This window comes from Vitis vinifera, chromosome 16, assembly GCF_030704535.1.
Source record: "Vitis vinifera cultivar Pinot Noir 40024 chromosome 16, ASM3070453v1".
NCBI lineage: Eukaryota > Viridiplantae > Streptophyta > Magnoliopsida > Vitales > Vitaceae > Vitis > Vitis vinifera.
This window is the reverse complement of record NC_081820.1, coordinates 3,389,518-3,403,814: the sequence shown is the minus strand read 5'-3', so window position 1 is coordinate 3,403,814 and position 14,297 is coordinate 3,389,518. Positions and strand designations below refer to the sequence as shown.

The window sequence follows — 14,297 nt, the reverse complement described above, 5'->3', positions numbered from 1 at the left end:
TCAAAGTGGAAACATATGGTTACAAAAACCATATTAAAATTAAGATCTAGAGAAGAAAAGGCTCATACCTAGATTTGTATGTTCCCATATCAATTCCACGCGCGTGGAGAAGAACAAGTTTAAAGGTCTCATACACCCAATATCTTCCATCCAATGACTCAAACCATGATCTTGGCAGTCCAAAGTGTACGCAATTAAAAGGAGGAAACTTTGGCTCTCTCTCTCTTTGGATATGGAAGAAGACTAACTGAAAGTCATTAGGAAACCCTAATTCCTAAGGGGGTATTTATAGGGTTTCCTACCAGGCTTAAGTGACTTAAGCCCATCAAAGCTTAGGTCACTTAATCTAGCCTAAAATAGGTCCTCATTAATTAGTTAACCATATTGGACCATCTAATCAATCAATTAGCTCAATCCAAAGACCTTGTTTACTATTTCGTATGTAACCTTGCATAATTACCAAAACTCCTTTATGCATAAGAGTGAACCTAGAGTCAATCCAACCCTTATAAATTGTGTCATCCTAGTATATGAGTTCAAAGTAGGAACCACTAGGAACTAAAATCCAATTCTAAAGTTTATTCAACATTCTATTATAAAAAATCAACTACACTCGAATAAACTATATTAATATTAACGAGATGAAGCTTGGGTTCATAGCCTACTATCCATTGCATTCAAACTCCTCATGAACTGGTATCTGTAATCTAATAAGATAGTACTATCACCTATCAAGATTACCTCTACAATCCTTGAGTTACAAATCTCACTTATTATGTGATTAATTAACACACTTTACCTCCAAAGAGCATATGTCAAATTCATGTTAAACTTCTATTAAACATATGGAACTAAAACTAGCTTCCATACTAAGGTTTTTTCTAAGTTATAAACTTTTTTTTAATAAATAAAATTAATTAAATACATATAAAAGCTCTTATAAAACTTAGAAAATAATTCCTGATTTATCAAAAGTCAATTTGAATAATGCTTTAATATGAAAATTAAGCCACGAAATATATAAATATTTTGACAAAATATCTTAGTATAATAATTTAAATTTAAAAAAATTAAAATAATAAATAAAAATAATTAATTTTTAAAATTTCTTTTCTTCTCCCATATTTAGGATGGATATATTAATTTAATAATTTAGAAAAAATTTCAATTCATTTTTGTAAATAACCTCAAATACTTGGGAGTATGTTCAGTTCTAAAAACAAATTCCAAGTTTGTTGCACTATAATTAGGATTTTGGAAAAAGAAATCATTTTTTTTAAAAGAAAATATATATTTTTTTTTAAATACGATTGTTCCAAAATAAAATAAATAAAAAATAAAAAGAACCTTCAATTTAAGTATTAAAATTATAGAGGCATCTTTAATTTAAATATTAAAGTTATTTTTTCAAAAGATAATTTCAAAATTCAACTATAATTATGTTTTTCAAAAAACAATTTGTTATCTAGTTTTTCTAATTTTTAATCACCCTTTTAAAAAATATACTTTTTTAAAATGTTATATATATATATATCAAAATCAACTTATCAAACAACCAATCAAAGACAAAAATATCAGTTTCAACAGATATATTGGTAACTCAATTTATGGTTATATTAGAATCTATTGAGAAATATCAGTAATTATTTTGATACAAAATATACAAAATTTTGAGGAAAAATTAAATAAAAAAAATACAAAATATTTGTTACTCTTAAATTATATATTTATAATATAATATAATATATAGTACTTGAAATGTTTATAATTTTATTTTTAAATTTATAATTCTATATATTTAATTATTATAAAAATTTTAACAAAGACTCATTAGAAAATTACAAATATGGTTTTCATATTTTTAATACTCGGTCAAATTGAATTTGGATATAAGATAATTAAAATTAAATTATTTATAAAAGTTTATTTTAATATTTTGTATTTGAATAAGAATGCATTAAAAGTATATTCATCTCCAAACTTCCTTTATATATATATATATATATATATGTTAGCAATAGTGTAGACCCTCTCTCTTCAGCTTGGATTTTTTTTCTTGATGATTTAAAAACAATAGGGCATTTACATGGCCCGGGGGGGGGGGGGGGGGGGGGGGGGGGGGGGGGGTGGGTGGGGGTGGGAGCAGCTTCATGGATACGGCAATGGGCAGCCAGGGCTGGTAGGTGAAGGAAGCCATGCTGCTGACTGGTGAACAGGGAAAGCAAGTAGTGACTTGCTGAGGGAGACACAAACAGAGGGGATGGAAAGGAGGAGACTGGGATTGAGAGGGGTACAGAGATCTTGGGGAAAAAGGAGCCTGGTGGTCGCAAAAGGAGGACAGGTATTTTCCGGTATCACCATTTATAGCTTTTTCGTAGGCTCCCTCATATTTCAATTTCTCCTTGTTTTTGTTCTCCGTGAGTTCAACCCTACTTGTGGAGCTGCTGTGTTTTTGATGATTATCAGTTTGACCCTTAAAGAATTTGTTATATTTTAATGTTTCACCTCAGCAAGCATCTTCTACTTTAATCCACTGAATGTTAGATTCATGAATGAGATAGTAAAACGGGTTTGGCATGCTTGTAAAACGTTCCAGGCTCTGTGTTCCTTCCTATTTTCTTTGCTTCTTTGTTGTCGCCATGATGAAGCACTCCATCAGGCTTCGTGCTGAGAAGACTGGAAACCCGGTTTTCCTCAATCTCGTTCCTCTTCTCGTGGGTAATGTGGGTCTGATTTTCACAAAGGGTGATTTAAAGGAGGTCGACGAGGAGGTGGCCAAATACAAGGTTGGAGCTCCTGCCCGTGCTGGATTAGTTGCTCATATTGATGTCATTGTCCCACCTGGTAACACTGGACTCGACCTTGCCCACACCCGAGCCTCCATCAAACCCATCTCTCCAACCTTTTCCCAACCTCTCCATCAAGGTCACTCTCCATCACCGCCAGCCGTCTATGCTGTCAATAGCACCCCCCACTCATCTTCATGCCCATCTCTCACACATTCTTGAATTCCCATGCAAACGAAGTCCCATGCATGTCGTCACCTTTCCTCTCTCTATCACCACCTTTTCATCTCTCTAAAGCACCTCTCCATTTCGCTCCTTCTATATCTTCCTCTCTGTAGATCCTCTCTCTAAGTTATCAATGGGTACGCGAATCCCATCTCACCAGCCCAGCCATGGCCTTCACGTGTCTAAGCGACGGGATCAGCACCAGGAGGGGCAGCCGACGATAGGGCCACGTGCAGCACCGATCACCAGAGACAACGTGAAGAGATCCGTGGCGGTGCAGGCAGTGGCAGCGCACACGCCCGACTAGGCGGCGAGGCGGCGCGGAGCGTCGGCAGCTTGGACCAGCTTCGAGAGCCCCCGGCGACGCCTCTCATCTCCGGTTCCTCCGTCGTCGCTGCCTGAAGTGGAGAGGAACATGTGTTTGAACAGCCCAAAGGGAGATGAGAGTGGATTTGGGCTTTAGAGGATGGGTCCCAGCTGAAAGGCCCAGGTTTGTGAAGGCATTGGATGTTTTGGGCTTGCCCATAGCATCAGATATGGGCTTATTTTTGGAGCCCAGGCCCAAGCCTATGATGAAGAGGGTGTTTGCATTGGGCTTGCCCATGAAGACTTTGGGCTCAGATTTGAGTTGCATCCCAGACCCAGTTCGTGTGGGTGAATGGCCTCATGCTAATCCTTCACAAATCCCTTGTTTTAATTTACTTCTTCAAATAATTGCTTAAATCTTATTTTTATAAATAAAATTATTATCACCTATTTATATAGTTATTTAAAGTCTAACCCTTTTAAAAATCCCATGTCTTGAATTGATTTCCCCATAAGTCGCTTAAATCTCGTTTACGTCAATTAGAATTATTATCGCATATCTATCTAGTTATTTAAAGTTTAATCCTTAAAAAAATTCCATGTTTTAATTTAACCTTTTAAATCCTAAAAACTCTACAATTCAATTCAATCTTATTTCCATCACTTAGGGTTATAATCTCGTATTTATTTAGATATTTAAAGTCTAATTCTTTGAACACTCCATATTTTTTCAATTTAATTTTTCAATCCTAAAAATTCTACAATTCGTTTAAATTTCATTTTTATCAATTAGAATCGTCACCCCATATTTATTTACAGTCTAATCTTTCAAAAATCTCAATTTAACTTTCAACCTTAGAAACTCTATTATTCGCCTAAACGATATTTTCGTTAATTAGAATTCTTATCCCCCGTGTTTTTTTTTATATTCATTTAGGGTCCAACTCTTCAAAAATTCATTGTCCTAACTTAATTTTCAAACCCCTAAAAATCCCACTATTCTTTTTTTCGTTTAGATGTTATTTTTGTTAATTAGTATTATCATCCTATATGAGTTTACTAACTTAAAATCCAATCCTTCAGAAACCTAATGTCCTAACTTGATTTTCAAACCCCTAAAAATCCCATTGTTCTCTTTTTTTCGTTTAGATGTTATTTTTGTTAATTAGTATTATCATCCTATATGAGTTTACTAACTTAAAATCCAATCCTTCAAAAACCTAATATCCTAACTTGATTTTCAAACCCCTAAAAATCCCATTGTTCTCTTTATTCTGTTTTAAATGATTATTTTCGCCAATTAGCATTATCATCCTATATTAGTTTATTTATCCAAAATCCAATCCTTTAAAAAGATCCAATGTCATAATTTAATTTTCAATACTAAAATTCTACTATTTGTCTAAATGTTATTTTCTTTAATTTGAATTAGTATCTTATATTCACTTGCTTACTTAAAGTCTAATCCCTCGAAGATCTAGCTCCCTAACTTGATTTTTCAATTCTAAAAATTCCACAATTCGCTTAAATCTTCTTTCCATTAGAATTATCCTCCCCTATTTACCTATTTATTTAAAGTCTAATCCTTTGAAAAGCCCATGCCCTAACTTAATTTTTCAATAACTTGTTTAAACCTTATTCTCATCAATTAGAATCATTATCCCATATTTATTCAGTAATTTAATCTTTCAATATTTGTTTAAATCTTATGTTCATCAATTGGAATCATTATCCTATATTCACCCATCCATCTAGTCTAATCCTTCAAAAATCTCATGTTTTAATTTAATTATTCAAATATTTGTTTAAACCTTATTCTCATCAATTAGAATTATTGTCACACATTCATCTATTTATTTAAAACCTAGTTCTTCAAACGTCTCATGGTCTTAATTTAATTTTTTTTTAATCCTAAAAATTCTACAATTCGTCTAAATTTTATCCCCATCCATTAGAATCATTATTCCATATCTATTCAAAGTCCAATTTTTTGAAAACCCCATGTTTTAATTCAACTTTCAATCCCAGAAATTCCATTATTCATCTAAATTTTATTTTTGTTAATTAGGATTCTTGTTCCACATCTATTTATTTTTATAGGATCCAATTCTTCAAAAAAATCCAATCTCTGAATTAAAACTTCAATCCCAAAAATTCCACTATCCGTTTTTATTCGCCTAAATATTATTCTTGTTAATTAGTATTATAATCTCATGTCTACTATTTATTCCAAGTCTAATCCTTTAAAAATCCAACGCCCTAATTCAAATTTTCAATTAGAAAAATTCCACTATTCTTTTTTATTCGTTTAAACATTATTTTTGTTAATAAGTTTCATTATTCCATATTTATTTATTCATTTATCATTAAAATTCAACTCTTCAAAACCGGATTTCCAAATTTAACCTTTAGACTAAAAAAATTCCACCATTCACTTTCATTCATTTAAATATCATCTTTGTTATCATTATTGTAAATTCCACGTTTACTTATTTTATTTTATTTTTAAAATTCCCATAACTAGAGTTCAATTATTCAAAGATCCGACTTTCAAACTTAATTTTCGAAATCCCACTATTCACTATTCATCAGTCCAAATATCGTTTTGATTAATTAATAACATTATTCCATATTTACCTATTTATTTCTCTTAAAAAATCTCAATCATTAAAGTCTAATTCTTCAAAATTACGATTCCTAAATTTAGCTATCTAAAACTCCAAGTGTCCTACTCCCAAATTTAATCTTCAGTTCCTAATGTTCCGATTACCATATTTACCCAGTTACTTATTTGTTATCATCATCATTTTTACTACCATTTTATTTGTTCATTTCTAAAAAGTCCGCCTTCAAACGATTTTCGAGATTTCCAATTTTTATAAATCAGCTTTCATAATTTCTACTTCTCAATTAACTTACGATTCTTATATCTTTCAAAATTCAACTCTCATAATCCCAACTTTCGTAACTTAATCTTTTTTTTAAGATCCCGAACCCTCAAATCATTTTCAAAATTCTAACCTCTTTCAAATTCGATTTCTAAAATTCACATTCTCACATTCAACCTCTAAGAGTCTGATCTTCAAATAAACTCTAAAACTCCAATTTTCTAGTGATCATCGAGATTCCAATTTTTCAATTAAATTTCAAAAGTCTAATTTTCTCTCAAATAGTTTCAATTCCGCTCTGGTTTTCAAACGATCTTCCACTCCTCTTGATTTTAATAAGCGTGAACGAATTTTTCATAATTCCAGAATAATGGAATCTGTGACATTAAGTCATGCTAAATAAACGGGCTTTGGTGGGGGGCCCAATATGGGTGACTTTAAGATTGATTGATTGATTGATTGTTTGCTTTGATTATCATACATGATTGATTTACCTTACTCTCTGACATACATGCGATTATTCCTAAATTGTGCACTAACTCTCTCTATTGATAGCGCATGGCAGCTCGTTGCCCAGGTATGTACCCATTTTCCCTATAATCGTTGTCTATGCATGTCTCGACTCTTATGTGTGCATGATCATTCAGGATATTCATTGATTTACTCGTCAATTGCCACGTCAGCTTCATTTTATTAGTAGAGACCCGACTTTAGGGACTTAGAGGGGTGCTATGGTCTTTTACCTTACCTTCCCGATAAGTAACCTGACCCCCGAGCCCGATCCGGTTTTTCGTAGATCACATTTTCCAAAATAAGGAGTCGCGCTTAGGGTTTTCTTTCTTATTTTGTTTACCCTTTTAAAAATAAAACAAAAATAAGTGGCGACTCCAAGTCATTTTCTTAATCAATAAAAATCATTTTTCAAATTAAAATCGAGCTCGCCATCAAGTGGGAAACGCATGAGTCGAAATGCAGGGTACACAAATAGTCTGTTTCATTAAGATGGTAATTAAGGTGGCCATGAATTTCTTTTCCCTACACAAAAGAGTGGGGTTCAAGTCTCAAGGAAGCAAAATTGCAAAATTTTTGGAGTTTGACCAAAGCGTTGACCATCCGAAAATCGGCAATGAAAAATCGGGAAATATCCTGAAATATCGGTATTTCCCCCAAAATAAAATATGTTGTTGTGGAATTCCGATGTATTGGGGAAATATCGACATTTTTAACCATGCTTACTACATAATTAATTATTACACACTACATGATGTTGATGATTGCAAGATCGTTTCAATTTGTAAAATCTGTGTTTAATACTAGTTAAAATGTGAAATCTCAATATATGGATAGAGGAGAAAAAAATCCACTATATTAAAATATTAGTATAAGAGGGAAGAGTTGTGAACAGCTACGACAACAACATAATCATCATAATCCTAAAACTATAATATATATATATATATGTGTGTGTGTGTGTGAGAGAGAGAGAGAGTAATTAACAAAGTAAGTCCAAACTAGAAAATTGGGTCAACCATATACCCTCAAAAATCTCACAATTATAATTTCATTATATATGTCACACCACGAGCTTTTCAGATCAGACCAAATAGAATTCAAATTATCAAATTCTAACAACTTAGTCTTGATGAAAATGTGAAATCTCAAGATACGGATACGGATGGGTTTTTGTTATTCACCTATAAATTAACCAGTGAACTTATATATGAATTAATTCATATTTTGTATAAATTCTAATAAGAATTTATACCCATTGATCTGATATCCCAGTGATCTACCTGGTCTCCGCATATAAAAAAACCCAACAAAGTTTTTCAAAAAGACAGGATCAGCTGAGGTATTTCTTTAGCTCCTCTTGGGACTATTTAAGTCTGGGCGTATACATCGTGGGTCCTTGGTGCTTGGTCTCTCTCCGGCATCCCATCATTGATATAAATTAGCTTAGTTTGTGTCATAGCCGCCGCAGTGGAACATGTCAGATTGTATATCTCAGTCTTATACCCTTCCTTAGATCTCTTCTAATTCTATATCCAAGTTCTGGCAAAAGATTAACATATTCTTCACCTGAAGCAGCCTGGTAGATTGCATGGGACGTGGTCAAAACTATTATATTATAGCAGAATAAAAGAACGAAAGACACACATCTTATCTGTCACAGATCTGTTAGCCGGCTAGAGATATATAACATATTCTTTGTGAATTTTGACTTTTGCTTAATTAATTTTATGAGACTGTTTCAGAGTTGGAACATGTCAGAGACTCTTCATCTATAAATAGACAATCGGGTAATCCACAAAATTGCAAATCAAAGAAATCCATCAGAGATTACTCGAAGAGAAGTCTTTGTATAACATGAAGAAGATGGGAGCTAACACCCTTTCATACGTTGTACTCTTGGCTATGGCATTTTCTGTTGCCTCTGCCTCTGATCCCAGTCCTCTTCAGGACTTCTGTGTAGCTGTTAATGATACAAACGACACTGGTAAAATACTCATGCTCTCTCTAGCATTCTCATCTATGTATATTGATCTTTCCAAGGCTACATTAGTCGACGTCCTAATATATTTGTTGCTTTGCAGTGTTTGTGAATGGAAAATTCTGCAGGGATCCAAAGCTTGCAACGCCAAATGATTTCTTCTTTTCGGGGCTTCGTGTTCCAGGGAATACATCAAACAAACTTGGCTCGATGGTCACACCAGCAAACGTGGCACAGATACCTGGACTCAACACCCTTGGCGTTTCCCTGGCTCGGGTTGACTATGCGCCATACGGTCTCAACCCTCCCCACACCCACCCGCGTGCCACAGAGATCCTCACTGTCTTGGAGGGCACACTTTATGTGGGCTTTGTCACCTCTAACCCTGACAACCGCCTCATCTCCAAGGTCCTTTACAAAGGAGACGTTTTCGTCTTCCCACAAGGTCTCATTCACTTCCAGCTCAATGTGGGAAAAACAAACGCAGTGGCCATTGCTTCATTGAGTAGCCAGAACCCAGGCGTGATCACCATTGCAAATGCAGTGTTTGGATCAAAGCCAGCAATATCAGCTGATGTTCTCACGAAGGCCTTCCAAGTGGACAAGAATGAGGTTAACTATCTTCAATCTCAGTTCTGGACTGACAACCACACCTACTAGGAGGAAGGACTCACCATGCAGATCCAGCTACTCATGATAATACCATAAATAGATTGTTTAAATATGCAACCATCAAGCTTTGCATATCCCTATGAAAATAATATGTAATTTTCATCATTCAGCTATCCAATAAATTTCAATTTTTTTTTTCTCCTAAAGGCAAAAGCTCCTGTACCATGATAATTAATTATCACTGAATTAATTCAAACGGTTAAAAGGCAATAATCATTGCTATATTAAATTCTTTAGGCTGCTTTCTAGTAAATAATAATAACTTCTGGATAAAAAGAAGAAACTTTTACAAAAAAATAAAAAATAAAAAAAAGTATTACTTTATGTATCTAAAAATTACTTTCAAAATTTAATACCTGATTTTTTTCCTTAATATCATTTTATGTCTGGTAAGAGTCTTATATTTTATATAGAAGGTTTGGTGTTTGAATGCAACTCCTATTTTTTAATTTTTAAAAATAAAAATTTATATACAAATTATATAAGAACTCTTATATAAAAATAAGAAATTTACATTCTCTTCTTAAAAGGTTTTCAAAATTTTAAAATATGAGAAGATAAAAAAAACAATAATTTACTTTTAAAATTTTATAAAGCATTTGTAATTACATATGAAGTATTTATCTCTAGTTAAATGCCAACAAAACAATGAAACAAAGGGTAGTGAGAAGGGAGCTAAGATTTCTAAGTTATGCACAAGTTCCAAAATAATTCATGTTATAGACTTCGAAAGATAATTAGAATTTTATGTACTTTAAAGTTAAAGGTATTACCCATTCAAATGAAATGCAATACATATATCATCCAAAAATGGTATCTCGTATTATCTTAGTTCGACTTAGATGTGCATAAGACAACAAACATTTTGGGATTACATAATATCATTTAAAATATGAAAATACGAATTATCATTTTGTGTACATTTTCAAATGAGTACAAGAAATACAATTTTCCTTTTATAAGAATGAGGTTGATTAGGTTGAATAATTCAAATTAGACATCATATTCTATTGGACTTAGGACCAAATATTTTTAAGTTATGATTTATTAGCAACTTGATCTAATGTGTACCTTGAGAAAAGTGGAGTGGATGCCATTGGGATTTGTCAATATATTTTTTGGCAAGGTTTTCATACAAGGGATTTGTATAAAAATATAAGATTTTGAAACCTCATGATCATATTAGCTTGTCTTCAAGAGCATAATTTATTGAAGAGAGTTTTTAAATTTTAAATATTTCATACTATGAAGTCATTTCATATGTATAAGGCATTATAAAACTCTTCAATAATGAGAAAGATCTTTTGCATATTTAAACTTCTGCATAAAGTGTAATGATTTGATTTCTTATATAACATTGATGCAATTATAACATGAATCATAAATAATAGTTGTGCTTTTTTATATGCTTTTTTTAAAAATAAAAATAAAAGTTTGGGTTAACAAGTTATGTTGATTTATTTTATTAAGAATATTTTTAATAAATTTTTTAAAAATTACTTAAATTGTAAATTATATAAATTTTAAATAAATTAAATCAAATATATCAAATTAATACTTGAACTCATGAATTGTACATGCCAAATTCAACAATTAGTTGGCATATATATTAGAAGAATACAAAATTGTATGTATATCTTATTACTCTGATTAAAATTTTTTGATATAATTATAGAACAAATAATCTTAAAAAGCAAGAGGGTTTTTTATTTTTTTCAAAAGATAATTTCAAAATTCAACTAAAATTATCTTTTTTAAAAAAACAATTTGTTATCTAGTTCTTCTAATTTTTAATCACCCTTTTAAAAAATATACTTTTTTAAAATGTTGTATTTTTTATTTTATGAAAATCAACTTATCAAACAACTAATCAATAACAAAAATATCAATTTCAACAGATATATCGGTAACTCGGTTTATGGATATATTGGAATATATTGAGAAATATTAGTGAATATTTTGATACAAAATATACAAAATTTTGAAAAATAAAAATAAAAGAATAAAATAATACAAAATAATTGTTACTCTTAAATGATATATCTATAATATAATATATAGTACTTGAAAATACATTTTATACAAATAAATAAATAATTTAGATGTATTTAATGAAAAGAAATGATTTTATAGACATGATATTCAAAATATTAACAAAGACTCATTAGAAAATTATAATAATGTTTTTCATATTTTTAATACTCGGTCAAGTTGAATTTGGATAAAAGATAATTAAAATTAAATTATTTATTAAATTTTTATTTTAATATTTTGTATTCGATAAGAATGCATTAAAAATGTATTCATCTCCAAAATTCCCTTTTTTTTAAATTAGCTCCTCTTGGGACTATTTAAGTCTGGGCGTGTACATCGTGGGTCCTTGGTGCTTGGTCTCTCTCCGATATCCCATCATTGATATAAATTAGCTTACACTACAAGGAAAAAGGTATATGGTGACATTTATAACGGGTCACCATAAACATAAGGTGTCACTACAACATAGCGTCACCTTCTCCACTGACACCATAGAGGGTACCAATTGGTGACGTATTTGGAAGTGACACCAAAGTAGATAAATGGTGACCTATTCAGAAGTGACACCATATATTTCTAGTGATGATAGGGTGTCATATTAAATACATCATCTTTGAGTTATGATGTCACATTAAATGCATCACCTTTGAGTTATGGTATCACATCATTGTAAATTATTGTGGAATATATGATTGGTTTTAGTTGTTGATTTTTGTAATGCTTATGAATTAATAAGATTAACCTGTTTATATTTTTTCCATAAATATAACAATCATATTATATTTAACTCATTTTTCTGTAATGTTTCTGGAATAACTCATAATACATTGATCATCTAATAATATTTGTATATCAAATGTTCATAAAGGATAGTATGTCCAACATATCAAACCCATCAAAACTAAAAAAGAAGAGTGAATACATACCAAAACATGATTTAGAAATGTTAAAGATCCCAAGATCCATGTATACCTCCATTTCATAAGCATAAAACCGGCTAACCATAAAATGACATAGAAGTCCCATCTAAAAATCTAAATTTCTCAGTTGCAATTAAAGTAACGTTTATGTCCTACAACGTATGACATAAGAGTTGCATTTAAAAACCCAAAATCTTGTTGCCTTCTTCTTTCTTTTTATTCTCCATTTCACCCTCCCAAGAGTGTATACCTGCATTTCAAAATTTAATAAGTTTTAGAGATTTTTATTGAAGAAAATAAACATGGATCTATGTTATCATAAATGAACAAATCTAAGAATTAATTTTTTTTTTCAAATAGAAACATTATTCAAAGAATAAGCATTACTATACAATACCTATGGAAAAATTCATGTAGTAGCTAAGGGACTCACCATGCATGGTGATCATGATGCATCAACATGATTCATGATTAGTTGTAGCACAAAAGTAGCCCATTCTCCTCTAATTTCATCGAATTCTACTTGAGAATATGTTTTTTTTATTACCAAACTGAAATCAAATAAGAAAATAACATTAAAATGCATAACATTTGGAAGCCTAAAACTATGTACAATTCATTAAATAAGTAATACCTTTGAAGCAATAATTGTAGGATAAACAATTATCTCTTTAATGAATCTCATAACAAAGTAGCCACATTCGAACCCTCCTTCTTGTCTTGGACACTAATCGATCAATTATAAAATAACATTAGTACTCACATATATAAATGGTGCAAATGCATAAGCTAATGTGTAAAGAAAAATTTTTGGATGTCACCTGCACTAGTTGCTAAGATGGCTCCCTCTTAGATGTTTTCTTTGCAGATATTCGAAGAGCCCTATGTAAATAAGTTCAATGGGTACATTTTTAAAATAGGTAAATGTTATATGTTTTAATATATATAAATAATAAAAAAAAATGTGTTTGAGGTGAATGTATTTTTTTTATTTAAAAATAATACTATGAAAAATAATAGGAAGAACTTACATGTTTACGATATCCTTTAAGTCCTCACATGGTTTGTGATGCATAGGGTCAAGATAGTGGACTATCATTTTCCTTGGCTCAAGCACTACCTAAATATAAACCCTTTAAGTCCTCATATCTATTTCTATTAACAAAATATAAAAACTTTCCAAAAAACTAAATAAAATATTTATGCCCATGAATTAATTGAAGAGGATAGAAAGACACAGAGAGAACATGACTATGGTTATGATTTCCATCTTATCATTTCCTGTCAATACCACACATGCCCCATTTTAAGGTTGGACACTACTTTTGTTGCTGCACTTGGAAAGGGAACTTCAAAATTGAAAACATAAATAAACCCTTATGTAAAAAAAAATAACATTAAAATATAATTGAGCATTAAAATATTTACTCTCTTTCATCACTTTCATTTGAATATTAATAATCTCTTATTGAGATAGATACTTACAATTTAACAAAATAGAAATTCCTAATAATAAAAAATATAAAATTTCTATTTCTATTAACAAAATATAAAAACTTTCCAAAACTCAACTACTTAAATATAAAAATAAAATCAAATAAAATATCTAGCTAATTGGATTTTAGAAACTAAATAAACTATAAATAAACTAAATATAAAAACTAAATAAAATATCTATGCCCATGAATTAATTGAAGATGATAGAAAGACATAGAGAGAACATGGCTATGGTTACGATTTCCATCTTATCATCTCTCGTCAATACCACACATGCCCATTTTAAGGTTGGACACTACTTTTGTTGCTGCACTTGGAAAGGGAACTTCAAAATTAAAAACATAAATAAACCCTTATGTAAAAAAAAAAAAAAACATTAAAATATAATTGAGCATTAAAATATTTACTCTCTTTCATCACTTTCATTTGAATATTAATAATCTCTTATTGAGATAGATACTTACAATTTAACAAAATA

The 14,297-nt window shown here is 30.8% G+C and overlaps 1 protein-coding gene and 1 long non-coding RNA gene across 2 annotated transcripts; one reads left to right on the top strand and one right to left on the bottom strand.

Annotated features, from left to right (window-relative positions):
- Positions 1-8,572: 8,572 nt before the first annotated feature.
- LOC100258077 (putative germin-like protein 2-1) lies at positions 8,573-9,356 on the top strand. The gene is made up of 2 exons (XM_002276279.3): positions 8,573-8,702; positions 8,800-9,356. Exons 1-2 carry the CDS (start codon positions 8,573-8,575, stop codon positions 9,354-9,356), a joined length of 687 nt encoding a protein of 228 aa, XP_002276315.2.
- Positions 9,357-12,378: 3,022 nt separating this feature from the next.
- Positions 12,379-13,497, bottom strand: LOC132252694 (uncharacterized). Its single transcript, XR_009464462.1, has 3 exons — positions 13,354-13,497; positions 12,756-13,204; positions 12,379-12,572 (listed from the first exon to the last, which is right to left on the bottom strand). It is a non-coding gene; the product is annotated as an uncharacterized LOC132252694 (long non-coding RNA).
- Positions 13,498-14,297: the final 800 nt, after the last annotated feature.